Source organism: Amblyraja radiata, chromosome 3 (genome assembly GCF_010909765.2).
Source record: "Amblyraja radiata isolate CabotCenter1 chromosome 3, sAmbRad1.1.pri, whole genome shotgun sequence".
Lineage (NCBI taxonomy): Eukaryota > Metazoa > Chordata > Chondrichthyes > Rajiformes > Rajidae > Amblyraja > Amblyraja radiata.
In genome coordinates, this window is record NC_045958.1 from 107,620,452 (window position 1) to 107,638,540 (window position 18,089).

The following is an 18,089-nucleotide window of genomic DNA, read 5'->3' on the forward strand; positions in this document are numbered from 1 at the left end:
CTCAGCGGCTCAGGCAGCATCTGTGGAGAACAAGGATAGGTGACGTTTCACAGAGTGCTGGAGTAACTCAGTGGGTCAGGCAGCATCTGTGGAGAACATGGATAGGTGACGTTTCACAGAGTGCTGGAGTAACTCAGTGGGTCAGGCAGCATTTGTGGAGAACATGTATAGGTGACGTTTCACAGAGTGCTGGAGTAACTCAGTGGGTCAGGCAGCATCTCTGGAGGACATGGATAGGTGACGTTTTAAGTCGAGACCCTTTTCCAGCTTTCTCCCCCTCCCATTCCAATCAGTCTGAAGTGCCCACCCGCAACGTCACCTATTCCTTCTCTCCAGAGATGCTGCCAAGTATGTTTTGCAACACACGAGGAATTTGATTTGCCACACAGTCATACCAATAAAAGCAACAGAACACACAAAATACATTTTAACATAAACATCCACCACAGTGACTCCTCCACATTCCTCATTGTGATGGAAGGCGAAAAAAAGTTCAATCTCTTCTCTACTTTCTTCTCCCGCGGTCGGGGGCCTCGAGCCCTCTGTTGACGGGACGATCTTGGCTCCCGTAGCCGGCGGCGTTTGGGCCCTCGCATCGGGGCGATCAAGCTCCTGCATCGGAGGGATGTCAGCTCCCCCACGTTGGGCGATCGGACACCGGGTCGGGGCTGGTCGAAACCTTCTGCGTTGTTTGGAGCTTCCTGACCGGTCTCTACCCGAGACTGCGAGCTTCTCGATGGTGAAATCCGCAGGACGCAGTTGGAGCGTCGATCCCAGGCACGGGATTGGCTCCGATGGTAAGTCCACGGCCCCGCGGTGGGGCTCAAAGTCAGCCCCGAGCAAGGCCGCCAGCTCCACGATGTTAGGCCGCAGAGCGACCGGAGATACGATCCGGAAAACAATCGCATCTCTGGCAAGGTAAGAGATTGAACAAAGGAACGTACAGACAGCGCCCCTAGTCAGTCTCTGCCACTACGAGGCAGCAACTCTACCGCTGCGCCACTGTGCATCATCTTATGGGAGTTATCTCTGTAGAACAGCTGAGGAAGATCAGGGAGAGATCTGTAGATGGGAAGGCAGTGTTCTGAAGGGGAGAAGCTGTATTTTATATTAAAGTCGGTTGAAAGTTGCCTTTAACGGAGGGCTCTTGTCAAGGCTGAAGATTTACTGGGCTTATTTTGGCAGGGCGTTTATTTTATTTTTTAAGGGTTTTGGTTCCAGATTTTTGGCAGGAGGATTTTTCATTGCCGCAGCTAAAAAATGTATACATGAGAATCACAGAGCCTATTAATCTCTTCTTGTGCGGGAAGAAGGGGCTGTTTCTGACCATATGTGCATTTACACTCACTTGCAGAGCTGCCTCGAGTAAAAAAAAAATGCCTTGCAATTAATGTGTGATATATACGTTAAGCTGGAAATGGTGCAGAGAAGATTTACGAGGGTGTTACTGTGTTCCTTGGCAGTGCAGGCAGGATGAGGGGTGATCTTATACACGTGTTCAAGATCATGAGAGGACTAGATCGGGTAGACGCCTCAGAGTTTCATGCCCAGAGTAGGGGAATTGAGAACCAGAGGACATGGGTTTAAGGTGAAGGGGGAATGATTTAATAGGAATCTGAGGGGAATCTTTTCGCACAAAGGGTGGTGGGTGTATGGAACAAGCTGCCGGAGAAGGTAGTTGAGGCGGGAACTATCTCAACATTTAGGAAACATTTAGACAGGTCAGGTTTAGAGGGATATGGACCAAATGGAGACAGGTGGGACTAGTGTAGATGGGACATGTTGGTCAGCATGGACAAGTTGGGCCGAAGGGCCTGCTTCGATGCTGATGGACTCTTTGACTCGGGCTGAATGAAAAAAACATCTTTGCAATAAATTTTGTGACAAATTATCCTTTATTTCCACCAACTTGCATACAACTTAAAAAGTTCACCTTTACTAAACCAATTACCATAAGCCAGCAGCTTTTAAGTTTGAATGGTAAAATAGAGACAATTGTGATAACAATCGAGATTTCATTAATTAATTTTAATCTGTCAAAGGAAAAATAAGTTTTCATATTGATGGGAGTAGGCTTGTATATTCGTAACTTAATGCTTGTTCGACATGCCTACACTGTGACTTAACCGTTCAAGACTAGAGGGGAGATGGGGGCGGCACGGTGGCGCAGCGGGTAGAGTTGCTGCCTTATAGCGCCAGAGACCCGGGTTCAATCCTGACCACGGCTGCTGTCTGTACGGAGTTCGTACGTTCTCCCCGTGACCGTGTGGGTTTTCTCTGGGTGCTCCGGTTTCCCCCCACACCCTAAAGACGTGTAGGTTTGTTCGCTAATTGGCTTTGGTAACATTTTAAATGGCCCCTGGAATGTAGGATAGACAATAGACAATAGGTGCAGGAGTAGGCCATTCAGCTCTTCGAGCCAGCACCGCCATTCAATGTGATCATGGCTGCTCATCCCCAATCAGTACCCTGTTCCTGCATTCTCCCCAAATCCGCTTACTCCGCTATCTTTAAGAGCCCTATCTAGCTCTCCCTTGAAAGTATCCAGCGAACCGGCCTCCACCGCCCTCTGAGGCAGAGAATTCCACAGACTCACAACTCTCTGTGTGGAAAAAGTGTTCCCTCATCTCCGTTCTAAATACCTTTATTCTTAAACTGTGGCCCCTGGTTCTGGACTCCCCCAACATCGGGAACATGTTTCCTGCCTCTGGCGTGTGTCCAAACCCTTAATAATCTTATATGTTTCGATAAGATCCCCTCTCATAGTGCTAGTTTGTGGGGATCGCCGGCCGGCGTCGACTGGATGGGCCGAAGGGCCTGTTTCTGCACTGTAACAATAACTAAACTAAATTAAACCCAGCGGTATGAACATGGATTTCACTAATTTTATTTAAGCCCTGCGTTCCATCCCTCTCTCTTCCCCACCCTAGTTGTCCTGGCAGTTCCACTGTTTACATCATTGTATCCCCACGTCATCACCTCTTCCCCAGCCAACAATGGACCATTGTGGACTCTACCCTTCCTTGGTCGTCTGTTACCGGCCCTGCTTAGTTCTGGCATTTTCCTACCTCTAGTTCCCTTCCCCCCTCTAGTATCAGTCTGAAGAAGGGTTCCAAACCGAAATGCCAGGGATGCTGCCTGAACCGCTAGCCAATTAACCTACAAACCTGCACGTCTTTGGAGTGTGGGAGGAAACCGGAGCAAGCCAGAGAAAACCCACAGGGAGAACGTACAAACTCCATACAGACAGCACCCGTAGTCGGGATGGAACCCGGGTCTCTGGCGCTGTGAGGCAGCAACTCTACCGCTGTGCCACCGTGCCACCGATAAAGTCATTTTCAAGATTGCGATTTAAGCAATTATTGTAATGAAAATCCAGTCTTATTATATATGTCCCCAAAATATATTTTAAAAGATAAACTCAATCAAAATTTCACTCACATTTCAATGTTAGAAGAAAATCGAAATATTAACAATTCTTGCTAAAATGCAAAGATTATGATTCAAATTTTTTTTTTTAATTAGAAAGGATTATAAACAGTGAAAGTTTAAGAAGGAACTGCAGATGCTGGAAAATCGAAGGTAGACAAAAATGCTGGAGAAACTCAGCGGGTGAGGCAGCAGGAATAGGCAACATTTCGGGCCGAAACCCTTCTTCAGACAGTGAAAAGACTGGATAGAGTGGATGTGGAGAGGATATTTCCACTAGTGGGAGAGCCTCGGAATTAAAGGCCATCTTTAGGAAGGGGATGAGGAGGAACTTCTTTAGAGGGTGGTGAATCTATGGAATTCTTTGCCACAGAAGGCTGTCAATGGATATTTTTAAGGTGGAGATTGACATATTTTATTTAGTATGGGTGTCAGGAGTTAAGGGGAGAAGACAGGAGAATGGGTATTAGGAGAGATAGATCAGCCATGATTGAATGGCGGGGTAGACTTGAAGGGCCGAATGGCCTAATTCTACTCCAATCGCTTATGCAAAATTACAAACACAAAATGCTGGAGTAACTCAGCGGGTCAGGCAGCATCTCTGGAAAACATGGATAGGTGACGTTTCACAGAGTGCTGGAGTAACTCAGCGGGTCAGGCAGCATCTGTGGAGAACATGGATAGGTGACGTTTCACAGAGTGCTGGAGTAACTCAGCGGGTCAGGCAGCATCATTTGACAATAAACTAAACTGAAAGGCACTGTTGCAACTTTCAAGCAGGGACCATCACAGCGTTTAAAAAAACATTTGGACAGGTACATGGATATTGCAGGTTTAGTTTAGTTTATTGTCACGTGTACCGAGGTAGAGCAACAAGCTTTTTGTTGCGTGCTATCCAATCAGCAGAAAGACAATACATGATTACAATTGATCCATTCACAGTGTACAGATACATGATGTGGGAATATCGTTTAGTGCAAGGTAAAGCCAGCAAAGTCCGGTCAAAGATAGTTACTCCAGCGTTTTGTGTTTGTCTCCGGTGTAAACCAGCACCTGCAGTTCCATCCTACACGTGTTGGAGAAGCAGCCAGGCGAGCGTTCCTGTCGCCACGGTGACGGCGGTGGTGGTGTCGAGGGGCAGAGCGGCCTCGTTGTTCAGCATTGACGCCACATTGGACCAGGAACCATTGTTCGGCAGCGGCTTCATTCCAGCAACGTGGCACATGACGTTGTACACGTCAACCACCCTCATCGGTGGTGCCTCGAAACTCCTTCTGAAATCTGAACGGCGACACGCACTTAGTGACGCGAGCAACCACAGGCGTGTCCCACCTCTCACCTCTCATTTCCTGCTTTACCCAATCCCCACCCCCCCCCTCTACTGCCATCACTCTAAAGAAGTTAACGTCTACAGATTTCTACAACCTCCGCACACGCACCCCAACTTCTACAGATGCGCCGTAGAAAGCATTGTATCGGGAGGCATCGCAGCTCGGTTTGGGAACAGCTCCATCCAAGACCGCAAGAAACTGCAGAGAATTGTGGACGCAGCCCAGACCATCACACAAACCAACCTCCCTTCCATTGACTCCATCTACACCTCACGCTGCCTCGGCAAGGCCAGCAGCATAATCGATGACCAGTCGCACACTGGCCACTCCCTCTTCTTCCCCCCTCTCCCTTCAGGCAAAAGGTACAGAAGTGTGAAAATGCACACCTCCAGATTCAAGGGAGACACAAAATGCTGGAGTGACTGTGGGTGGGGCAGCATCTCTGGAGAGAAGGGAATGGGCGATGCTTTGGGTCGAGACCCTTCTTCAGACCAGGGCCGGCCTTAGGAGGTGCGGGGCCCAATTGGGAACAATTTTGGTGAGCCCCAGGTTCCCAGCCAGGGTCTGCAGATTCATAGAATTACAATTAAAGTCTATTAAGATATAAAGATCTCTGTGGTAGAATGGAAAGTAATCAAAATGTGTGCTTAAAAAGTGCCTGCAACTTAATGGACCAAACAGATCTAAGCTACATTTTAATATAAAATTGCATACATGTAAGTCTCAAGTAACAAACAAAATGTGTAGATCACCTCTGAAAAGTACATAGTTACAATACCACTTGTTTTAGTGAATGTGAAAAGGAAAAAAAAGTGATTTTATTAAATAGATCCTGGGAAACCAATACCTATTGGTGAAAAACCAGTCCAGGCATTACATTTTGGGCTTCAGCCCCATCCTACCCTTTGGGCTTCTACCCCATCCTAACTTACTTGTGTGTGTTAGTTGTCTGTGCATGATGTGTGTGTGTGTGATAGGCGTGTTGGAGGAGGTGCAGGTGAACCTCTGCCGCACCTGGAAAGACTGCTTGGGTCCTTGGATGGAGTCAAGGGGGGGTGGAGGGGGGGGGGGGGGAGGTAAAGCAACAAGTGTAGCATTTCCTGCGGTTGCAAGGGAAAGCACCAGGGGAGAGGGTGGTTTCCCACCCAAACCTACTGCCCCCACCTCTTCCTTTCTTCTCCCCGCCCCCCCCCCCCCCTCACCCCAATCCCAGATCAGTCTGAAGAAGGGTCTTGACCCGGAAAAGTCACCTATTCCTTCGCTCCATAGATGCTGCCTCACCCGCTGAGTTTCTCCAGCATTTTTATCTACCATGGTTTGGAATGTGGTGCGTTTTGTTCAGAGATTCAACACGGAAACAAGGAGAACGTACAAACTCCGTACAGACAGCACCCGTAGTCAGGATCAAACCCGGGTCTCTGGCGCCGTGAGGCAGCAACTCTACCGCTGCGCCACCATGCCGCACCATAACAGGCTTAATTTACCCGACACAGATTTAATTTGAAACTTGTCAAATTAGTTTAAAATATTAATAAATATATATATTATCTATTAGACCTGTGCCAAAGTGTGATAGTTTTTGAGCGTGTTAAGTATTTCACTTTAATCCCCAAGCATCCAAACCTCTCCACATGTATACAAACCATGTCAGGGCCACATGCTATAATTCTAGGTGTACATTTACTGTAGGTTGATCCAAAACAGTAACAATTAGCAATATCCCATTTTGAATCAATGGTTTAGGTTTAGGTATTTTCTGTACCGAGGTACAGCTTTGTTTTGCCTGTGATCCAAACAGATCAGATAATACCATGTGTAGGGAGAACTGCAGATGCTGGTTTAAGCCTTAGACACACAATGCTGGAGTAACTCAGTGGGTCAGGCAGCATCTCTGGAGAACATGGTTAGGTGACGTTTCACAGAGTGCTGGAGTAACTCAGCGGGTCAGGCAACATTTCTGGAGAACATGGATCGGTGACGTTTCACAGAGTGCTGGAGTAACTCGGCGTGTAGGGCAGCATCTCTGGAGAACATGGACCGGTGACGTTTCACATAGTGCTGGAGTAACTCAGCGGGTCATGCAGCATTTCTGGAGAACATGGATAGGTGACGTTTCACAGAGTGCTGGAGTAACTCAGCGGGTCAGGCAGCATTTCTGGAGAACATGGATAGGTGATGTTTCACAGAGTGCTGGAGTAACTCAGCGAGTCAGGCAGCATCTCTGGAGAAAAGGATTAGATGACGTTTCGGGTCGAGACCCTTAGAGGAGGAGAACGTCTTCAAAGTACGCATACCTTGAAGAGATTTTGCAGTGGAGCAGACAATATGTGCAGGGAGAAACTGTACCTAAATACAACCAATTAGGCCCTGAGATCCAGGTTTGATCCTGACTGCGGGTGCTGTCTGTACAGAGTTTGTGCGTCTCCCCACGAGCATGTGGGTTTTCTCCGGGTGCTCAAGTTTCCTCCCACACTCCAAAGACGTACAGGTTTGTAGGTTAATTGGCTTTGGTAAATTTGTCCCTAGTGTGTGGATACAGGTGGTGAACGGGATGATCGCTGGGCGGCATGGACCCGGTGGGCTGGAGTGTCTGCTGTTTCCCTGCTGTACCTCTAAAGTCTAAATGCGGCCTCACTAATGTCTTGTACAGCTGTAACAAAAACAAATGCGATGTTACCTGGGCCGTATGCCAGAAAGAATCCCTTCATGTCCATGTGCTCGTTGTCATAGCCATGCCAACCATGTTGCCAACCTTGTTTACTCCCTGTTTCATTGCCCCAGTACGGCAACTTCTGTATATTCTGAAAGAAAATAAACATTTCATTCTCATATATACCAGCAACGGAACAATGTAACTAGTACAGAGCCTGTCCCATTTGGGCGTCATTTGCGCGTCGTTTACGTGACATCATTTACGCGCGTCATGACATGCACGTGATGTGTGCATTACGCGCGCATGGTGCGTGGTGACGTAGGCAGTGATGCGCGGTCGCGCAAGGTGCCCCAGGATTTTGGGATGTACAAAATCTTCGCGCGCCCTCTGCGTGACGCGCAAATGGTGCCCAAGTGGGACAGGCCCTTACCTGCTGCAGCTTTAAAGTCCCGTTAACGCCATAAAACACGGATAAATATATAGCAGAAGGTAGACAAAAATGCTGGGGAAACTCAGCGGGTGAGGCAGCATCTATGGAGCGAAGGAATAGGTGATGTTTCGGGTCGAGACCCTTCTTCGGTCTGAAGGGTCTTGACCCCAAACGTCACCTATTTCCTTCGCTCCATAGATGTTGTCGCACCCGCTGAGTTTCTCCAGCATTTTTGTCTACCATCGATTTTTCCAGCATCCACAGTTCTTTCTTAAATGTAAATAAATATATAGCGGTCAGCGGGACCTCACATGAAGGCCTGACGGTCGATGGGACCGGGAACCCGCCTGAAGGCTTGTCAGTCGTAATGTGAAGGGAGCTGGAGACGAGGGACGCGAGGGGTCAGTAGGGAGGGTGAACCGGGGTAATGCCCCCAGCTGCAGGCTCCAAGGTCGGCTGCAGGGGACGCCCCCGGGATACTTTTTTACTCGTAGGTTTAGTCGTAGTAGGTCGGCATGTTAGTCATAGGTAATCGAGGGTAGTCAAAGGTAGTCGTAGATAGTCTTCATCATAGTCGAAGGGAGGTCGAAGGAGGTTGTCTTCACTCTCCACTATTCGGTGACCAATTTTCCCGAAGTTAGTCATAGCTAGTTGAAGCTGGACTCCAACATAATCGAAGAAGGTCGAAGCTGGTCTTCTACATAGTCGAAGGAGGTCTTCAACATAGTCGAAGGAGGTCTTCAACATGTCATTTTTTTCAAACTCTCCTCAACTCTTGTAAACTCGCCAATTAGGTCGCCCAAGTAGGACAGCCCCTTTAGTGTACGGGGATCGCTGGTCGGTGCCGACTCAGTGGGCCAAAGGGCATGTTTCCGTGCTGAATCTCTAGACCAAACTAAACGAAATGCACATGAACGGTACAACGAAAAATCGTGCTTGCAGTTGTATGTTCTCCCCGTGACCTGCGTGGGTTTTCTCCGGGTGCTCCGGTTTCCTCCCACACTCCAAAGACGTGCAGGTTTGTAGGTTAATTGGCTTCTGTAAATGCTCCTTCGTGTGTAGGATGAAAACTACGAATACTGTTGAGCCTTCATTATTTTTCATTATTACTTACCATAAATGAATTTTATAAAACCATGAAATAATATCACCTCTTACCTCAACAATAAACCACCCAGGTTGAGCAACGAGGGTAAGCGGAGCAACAAACTTTCCACCTTTATAATGAAATCGGTCTGGAATTTCATCCTTCTTGTATACGTTCATCTCCTTTACTTTCGTCAAGCCTTTGTAAACCTGGAGAGATCATGGAGTTTGAGTTTGAATTTAAGTTGAGCTTACTGTCACGTGTACCGAGGTACAATGAAAAGCTTTAGTTGCGTGCTAACCAGTCAGCAGAAAGACTATACACAATTACAATCGCGCTGTCCACAGTGTACAGACACAGGATACAGGGAAGAACGTGAATAATGTTTCGTGCAGGGGTGGGGAACCTTTTCATGTTGGAATGCCGCATTGGGACGACAGATGACGCAATGGGCTAAGTGTTCGGCTGGCAACCGGAAGGTAGCCGGTTCGAATCCCGCTTGGAATGCATACTGTCGTTGTGTCCTTGGGCAAGACACTTCACTCACCTTTGCCGGTGTGTGAATGTGTGTGAATGTGTGTGAGTGATTGGTGGTGGTCGGAGGGGCCGTAGGCGCAGAATGGCAGCCACGCTTCCGTCAGTCTGCCCCAGGGCAGCTGTGGCTACAGAAGTAGCTTACCACCACCGAGTGTGACTGAGGAGTGAATTAATAATGCGATGTAAAGCGCCTTGAGTATTAGAAAGGCGCTATATAAATCCCATCCATTATTATTATTATTAAGTTAGCTGTAATCGAATAAGGCCGCATCCGCATCAATTAGATATACTTCAAAATTTACATTATTTTGCACATCTTGAAGAAATGCGATTCCTCCTAACAGATAAACCAGACCAATTCTTAACGAGTTGGTCTCCATTTATTGACTTCTTGGAAGCATATGGTGAGGAGCCATCTTGGTGAACGGCTGCTAGCAGCAGCCGTCCGTCTTAAATTCGTTTTATTTTAGTTTTTAGTGAGTCCTGTTTTTTTGTTTGTAGGGGGATATGGTCTTTTAATGTGGGGGGGTAGGTGTTACTTTATTTATAGGTCCCTACCTGGTCGGTGTGGCAGCCTTTTTTCCGGGCTGCCCGTCGACCCGTCGTCGTGGCCTACCAGCGGGCTTGGAGCGCCGTTTCTTGGCGGGAACCACCCAGCACCTCGGCCTGCGTGGCGGCACTGCATTGGAGCGCTGGAGCACTGGAGCGGAGCGGAGCGGGCGATGCCTTGCCTGGGTCGCCGCGCTGGAGCTCTGGCGAGCTGGACCGCCGTGAGCAACATCTCCGGGCTGCGGGTTTGCGGAGCGGAGAGACGGCGTGCGTAGAGGCGGCAAGGCGGCAGTGAGGAGAGCGGGGCGCCGACTTTTTCATCTGGAGCCTAGGAGCTCCAAACCGGCGCGGCCTTGTCGGCTTCGGCAGCTGCGGGCTCCAACCAAGAAGCGGCCGTTCCAGGTGGCCCAGCCGCCGAAAGGACTCTCCCGACGCCGGGGCAAGACCACCCGGTGAGAACGGCCAGGGACATCGGGCCTCCGTAGAGGCAACTGCGGTGGCCTCAATAGGCCTGACTTTGGGGTGAACATGGGGTGGGGACTGGACATTGTGCCTTCCTCCACAGTGCTACCCACTGTGGGGGGATGATTTTTTTTGTCTAACTGTAGTCTTGTAGGTCTGTGTCCAAGATGGCTGCCGTGAAGAGAGAGTGGACGCTGGCACGATTTGGTTGCCGCTGCTCTCTCTTCACACTGTGTTTTTGATTTTCTGTTTTTGGATTGAATTCTGTTTTTAATTTGTGTCATTGTGATGTCTTTAATTACTTGTTTTACTCCGATTATATGTTTTTATTCCGATTACTATGTAAGGTGTCCTTGAGATTTTGTATGAAAGGCGCCCATTAAATATAAAATTTATTATTATTATATGGTGCAACAGAATCGTAAAAACCAATTGTTTCAGGACTGCGTGAAAGATGGTCAAGAATATAAATACTCATCTCCTATCTCCTATTTTCTACACTTTCTCTCTTCTTTTTTTTTACTTCTTTTCCTCACTTTCTCTCTTTCTTCCTTTTTCTTTTTCACACACTAAAACATTTTTTTTTTTTTTTTTTTTTTTTTTTAAATAAATAAATAAATAAAAATAAATTTTTGTTAAAATCTAACTACTATGTACTAACTTCAAGAAAATGAAAAAAAATTGTTCATTCTAAAGTTAACTAACCTTTTAATGACTTTGTTGTGACTGCTTTCTGGAGTCTAGAGTCGCATTAGAACTAAATCATGAACATAACATGTGGTATGTGGCCGTTTTAAAACACGATAGATAGCCCTCATGACTTACTAATGTTTTAATTGTGGCCATCAGTCAGGGAAGATTATTTTGTTGAATCTTCTTTTACTCTTTGGTATTTTAAATGCGATCATTTTAAGATTAAAATAAAACTAATAAAAAACGAACAGAAACATATTAATAAAAGGATTTGTTCTACAAAATTTGGATTTATTCAATAGGCAGCGGAGTCAGGGGATATGGGGAGAAGGCAGGAACAGGGTACTGATTGTGGATGATCAGCCATGATCACAGCGAATGGCGGTGCTGGCTCGAAGGGCCGAATGGCCTACTCCTGCACCTATTGTCTATTGTCTATTGCCGCACCTAATGGCCTAGAAGGCCGCATGCGGCCTTAATGCTGCAGGTTCCCCACCACTGGTTTAGTGCAAGATAAAGTCCAGTAAAGTTTGATCAAAGATAAGAGGTAGATAGCAGCTCAGGACTGTACTATAGTTATGTTAGGATGATTCAGCTGCCTGATAACAGCTGGGAAGAAACTGTCTCTGAATCTGGAGGTGTGTGTTTTCACACTTCTGTACCTTTTGCCTGATGGGAGAGGGGAGAAGAGCGAGTGGGTGGGGTGTGACTGGTCCTTGATTATGCTGCTGGCCTTGCCGAGGCAGTGTGAGGTATAAATGGAGTCAATGGAAGGGAGGGTGGTTTGTGAGATGGTCTGGGCTGCGTCCACAATTCGCAGCCATTTCTTGCGGTCTTGGATGGAGCTGTTTCCAAAGCGAGCTGTGATGCATCCCGATAAAATGCTCTCTACGGTGCATCTGTAGAAGTTGGTGAGAGTTGTCGGGGATATGCCGAACTTCCTAACCTGGAAGTAGCGGCGATGGTCGTTGCTGCATCCAGGCAGATAATAGACAATAGACAATAGGTGCAGGAGTAGGCCATTCGGGCCTTCGAGCCAGCACCGCCATTCAATGTGATCATTACTGATCAACCCCAATCAGTATCCTGTTCCTGTCTTCTCCCCATATCCCCTGACTCCGCTATCTTTAAGAGCTCTATCTAGCTCTCTCTTGAAAGTATCCAAAGAACCGGCCTCCACCGCCCTCTGGGGCAGAGAATTCCACTGACTCACAACTCTCTGTGAGAAAAAGTGTTTCCTCGTTTCCATGCTAAATGGCATACTCCTTATTCTTAAACTATGATAATATTGATCATAGACCCGTTGGTTGACTTTATAACACCTTCAACAAACTATTGTGTTAAAGAAACATGATACATGATCAACAAAATTTAAAGTTTCATTTCAAAACTGGTATATTTGTGGGATAGTCCCTTTTCAGTTCTAAGAGCACGTCTTTCATGTTTTATTTAGGTTGAGGCTTATTATTGCCACCTGCATTGAGGTACAACAAATCCCTTTGTTTTGCCTGCTGTCTGATCAGATCAGGTAATGCAATCAAGCCAAACTCACGTACAATAGGTAGAGCAAAGGGGAAGATACAGAGATGAGAATATATCATACGATACGATAGAACTTTATTTATCCCAGGAGGGAAATTGATCTGCCAACATTCATAAAACACAATAGATACGTGAAACATGAAATTCCAAATATATGGTGCAACTTAACCCTGGAAATTAACTGTTTCATAACTGGGTGTGGGGTGTGGAAAGATATGAAGTAGGTATATCCCTTTTCCCTTTTATTTTTTTTCTGTTTTGTTTTCTTATTATTTTATTTATTTATTTATTTATTTATTACTTATTTTCAGTTTTTTCTCGTTTTTCTTTCTCTCTCTTTCTATCCATTCTTTCACGAACTATCAATATTACTACTTTACTTAACTCTCTCTTTCCTTCTCTTTTTTGCTTCTGCTACTTTTCTATTAATAAATTAAAAACAAGAAGTTGTACACGGAATGTATACAACATCTTGTTTTAAATTATACACGGTTTATACTACTGTACATTGCTTCTAACAAAAATATTTATATAAAAAAAAGAAACATGAAATTAAAGTGACGAGTGGAAACGATTGGGGATGTGCAAAGATTGGGGAGGGGGGTGGGGGGGGGGAGAGGAGTCAGTCTCAAGACCCTGTCCCACTTTCCCGAGTTACTCACGAACTCTCCCGAGTTTTCCCCTTGATTCGAACTCGGGGAATGTCGGTAGCGAGCTCGTAGGAGTCCGTAGCTGTTTCGTAGCGGCTCGTAATGCCAGCCGTAGGAACTCGGAGCATCGGGTAAGTCGGGACGTTTTTTCAACATGTTGAAAAATGTCCACGAGTTAAAAAAAATAGCCCCGCGTACCTACGAACAGCTATTACCGTAATTCTCCGAGTTCGAATTAAGGGGAAAACTCGGGAGAGTTTGTGAGTAACTCGGGAAAGTGGGACAGGGCCTTCTGTCTACCCCACGGCAGAGGGGGGAGGAGTTGTAGAATTTGATAGCCACAGGGAAGAAGGATCTCCTGCGGCGTTCTGTGCTGCATCTTGGTGGCACCCGAAGATGATGCCACTGGCGACCACCGATTGGTAGGACATCTGCAGCATCTTACTGCCGACGATGATGGCGTGGAGCCTTCGCAAAAAGTACAGGCGGACACACACGCACACGGCTAATGTTAAAAACATGGCTAATGTTAAAACATTTGACCTCAAAATCCTTGTGATGATACGTTCCAATCTCTTAATGCTCACCTTGTTCAGCTTGCCTTCGTGAGGCCACATGCTCACCACGGCGCCTCGATCCATCATGACCAATATGTCCCTCATGTCTATGTGTTGATCCAGTTCGATTACCTTCTCCATCCAGAAAATGTCTGTCATTCCGTGATCTGAAAACAGAATGACGTTCAAGTCATTCTGGAGGCCCACCTCCTGCGAAGAACAAAAGAGTAAGATCAGTGATGTACACAACACACTGGAGTAACTCAGCAGGACAGGCAGCATCTCTGGAGAGAAAGAATGGGTGACGTTTCGAGTCGACACCCTCAGAGTGCAGTTTAACATTCCATCTACAATAACCCCCGTTATTATATAACACATTTCAGTGATCGTGGACGGTCTCTGTTAATATTGGCCAAATTACAGACACCGTAAAATGGAGGATCCATCCAGCAATCGTGGAGCTACGCCCACGAACACTTGGGAAGCTCAATGAAATTCTGAGAAGCTAGATCAACATCTTCTTGTTAGTATAAGCAGTCATCATTGTATTCTGGAGTTATCATTTACGATGAGGGTTATCATGAATGATAAAATGGGGGAATGATAATATTGGCCAACTTAAAGACGCCATAAAATGGAGGATCCCTGCACTTGTCAGAATTGCTTAACCCTTGGCAACTGAACTCGACAGGCTTTGATTGGCGCCAACAGTCTAGGCTCAGACTGGTATGCAGGATGGTGAGGGGTCCAGGTGTTCTCCCTGTTTCTCATAAATTGATAACATGTATAGCAATTTTGCAAATGAACCTTAAATGCATCATTTCGATTAAATCACTGCAAAAGCATTGTAAATAGTATAAATAATGTTGCGAGACAGTCATCCTGTTAATCGATGGTTGGTCGAACTATTGAGCCTTGGAGAAACTGTTTGAATCTCAGGGCACATGTTTCAATGTTTATTATTTTTTGTTTCCTTCTAGAACTTTCTTTCAAATACAATGTATTAGCCACTGTATTATTGGGTTAGGTAAATGTCTGTCATGTATGGGGTTAATCGATATCTGTAATTGGATTGTAAAGAGACCACCCCCAAGTGCTTCGGCTCCTCGAGTTCTGGGGACCTATAAAAGCCCGCTGCCTTGAGGTCCTGCATCGATCTTCTGGGAGAGCGCTTGGGACTGCGTGGCCTTCTGGAGTGTCTCTGTTTGAGCGAGGCCTAGAGGGCTCGATCAGGCAGATACGAGGATCGAACCCGTGATGGTTAGGTATAGTAGTGGAACTATAATTGTGTTTTGTCAAAATAAAATTTAGATGCGCAAGTGCTTGACTCTGATTTTTGACTTAAACTAGACTGGGGGGGAAGCTTAGAACGAGCTATTTACACCTCTTTAATCTTTGCTTTCCACAATACAAACTGCAAACTTTCCTTTTGAGGCATTTGTGGTCTTTGACACCACACAAGACCTTGCACTAAATGTTATTCCCTTATCGTGTACCTGCACACTGTGGATGGCTCGATTGTAATCATGTATTGCCTTTCTGCTGGCTGGTTAGCACGCAACAAAGGCTTTTCAATGTACCTCGGTAAATGTGCCAATAAACTAAACTGATAACTGATAAGCGGTTATTGTACAAATGTCGGAATCATAGGATATGTTTTCACAGGGGAAGGATTTTTTAACGGAGTGAGTATGAATGAATGAGTCACTGTGTAGCTTGTAGTACATAAAACCTTTGTTATTCCCGACCTCTTTATAACAGGTTTTGGTTATAGTGGACTGTCTCTTTAGGAACGCAGGCTGCTACTCCACTTTGCCCTTCCCTAGTGCTGTGTCCCTCTCTCCCCTGACTCTGAGTGAAGAAGGGTTACCACCTAATACGTCACCAATTCCTTCTCTCCAGAGATGCTGCCTGTCCCGCTGAGTTACTCCAGCTTTTTTGCGTCTATCTTCTGCTAGTTACCCAAGGAGGTCATAGAAATCGGCAAATCATTGAAATTGACAATGCATTGAAATTGACGATGCATTGAAATTGACGATGCAGTGAAATTGACAAGCGATTGCTTCATCCACACTTAATTCTATTAAACAATGTAACAATGTAACAACAGCATTTTGGGTAGGCACATGGATGTGCAGGGGATGGAGGGATATGGATTATGAGCAGGTAGATAAGTGAAGATCTTGGCATTATTGACACAAAGTGCTGGAGTAACTGAGCGGGTCAGGCAGCATCTAAGTTCATAGGTTCATAAGTTTTAGGAGCAAACTTAGGCCATTCGGCACTTCGACATCTACGCCATTCAATCATGGCTGATCTATTTCTCCCTCTCAACCCCATTCTCCTGCCTTCTCCCCATAGCCCCTGACATCCGTACTAATCAAAGTGCAGGTCAGCCTGAAGAAGAGTTCTGACTCGAAACATCACTCATCCTCTTTCTCCAGAGACGCTGACTGACCGCTGAATTACTCCAGCACTTTGTATCTATCTTTGGAATAAACCAGCATCTGCAAGTTCCTTCCTACACATCTGGTCTTGGCATCATGTTCAGCACAGACATTGTGGGCAGAAGGGCGTGTTCCTGAGCTGTGCTGTTCTATGTTCTACATTCTATATCAAAGTGTGACACTTTATTTTGCTGTGTCTGATAGTACTGAAGATGATGGTGAAAATTCAGCACTCTGCAAATCCATACTCAAATGCAAACAAGTCGGTTTTAACATTTTCCTTCACTAAGTACACAGAACATAGAACAGTACAGCACAGCAACAGGCCCTTCGGCCCACAATGTTTGTGCTGAACATGATGCCAGTTCAAACTAAACTCCTCTGCCTGCACGTGATCCATATCCCTCCATTCCCTGCACGTCCATGAGCCTATCTTTAAAGCCTCTTAAACACCACTATCATATCTGCCTCCACCACCAACCCTCCGGTTTCCTCCCACACTCCAAAGACACCCAGGTTTGTAGGCTATGGTACAACCTCATCTATTGCATCCGCTGCTCTAGATGTCAGCTGTTCTACGTCAGTGAGACAAAGCGCAGGCTTGGCAATCGCTTCGCCGAACACCTCCGCTCGGTTCGCAATAACCAACCCGGTGGCTCAGCACTTCAACTCCCCTTCCCATTCCGAATCCGACCTTTCTGTCCAGGGCCTCCTCCATGGCCAGAGTGAGGATCACCGGAAATTGGAGGAGCAGCACCTCATATTTCGCTTGGGCCATTAGCAGCCCAGCGGTATGAACATTGACTTCTCCAATTTTAGGTAGTCCTTACTTTCTCCTCCCCCTCTGAGCTCTCCCTCAGCCCACTGTCTCCACCTCTTCCTTTCTTCTTCCCGCCCCCCCCCCCCACCCTCAGTGCCGGATTTAGATGAAGAGAGGCCCTAAGCTGTTCCACTTGTGAGGCCCCCAACGACCGGACAGCCATGGCGGCCAAATCTCCCACAATTCAAAGCGAGGGAGAAAGTGCCCAGCGCCGACCAGTTGCCGTTGCAGTGCGCATGCGCAGGGCGGCCGATGATGTGCTGGCCGTGGTTGTGCGCATGTGCAAGGCGGCCTGCCGTGCCGGCGGATGAGGAGCGAGCGGAGCCCGGCGGCCCGGACACGGATAGCGGGGGGAGATGGAGAGAGAGAGAGAGAGATAGAGAGGGGGCTGCCCAGAGTTGAACGGTAGGTGTTCTGCCTTGGCCGGAGGCCCCCCTAGACCTCGAGGCCCATCAATTTTTTCGGGGGCCCCCTAGAAAGTGGGGGTCCTAAGCTATAGCTTGTTTAGCTTATACGTAAATCCGGCACTGCTCACCCTCACATCAGTCTGTAAAAGGGTTGGGCGAACCAAGGACAGTAAGCATTAATGAACAAGCCACACATTTTTCTGACCTTAATTTTCTTGTTCATCTGTTTTAAAGTCTCATCCAACACTTTGGTGGCCTCAATCCTCTGCGTGGACCAGGGCCCATGGTGGTGGCCTTCCACGTCGACGTTTTCATAGTACACTGCGGCCATATCTGCTTTCCCCTGCCTAATCAGACAACAAATCACCATCATATGAAGGCCGCAGCAAAGAACTGCGGTTAGATAAAAATGACTGAAGAAATGGTCTCGACCCGAAACGTCACCTATTCCTTCGCTCCATAGATGCTGCCTCACCCGCTGAGTTTCTCCAGCAT

General features: G+C 46.8%; 1 protein-coding gene across 1 annotated transcript in view; it reads right to left on the reverse strand.

Annotated features, from left to right (window-relative positions):
* Positions 1 to 4,358: 4,358 nt before the first annotated feature.
* enpp6 (ectonucleotide pyrophosphatase/phosphodiesterase 6) overlaps positions 4,359 to 18,089 on the reverse strand; it is a 55,067-nt gene continuing 41,336 nt past the window's right edge. Inside the window, exons 4-8 of the mRNA XM_033018535.1 lie at positions 17,800 to 17,941; positions 13,951 to 14,130; positions 9,002 to 9,139; positions 7,438 to 7,561; positions 4,359 to 4,710 (exon numbers count right to left, since the gene is read on the reverse strand). Coding sequence (XP_032874426.1) covers positions 4,496 to 4,710; positions 7,438 to 7,561; positions 9,002 to 9,139; positions 13,951 to 14,130; positions 17,800 to 17,941 — 799 coding nt within the window. The 3' untranslated portion in view covers positions 4,359 to 4,495. The remainder of the gene's footprint in view (positions 4,711 to 7,437; positions 7,562 to 9,001; positions 9,140 to 13,950; positions 14,131 to 17,799; positions 17,942 to 18,089) is intronic.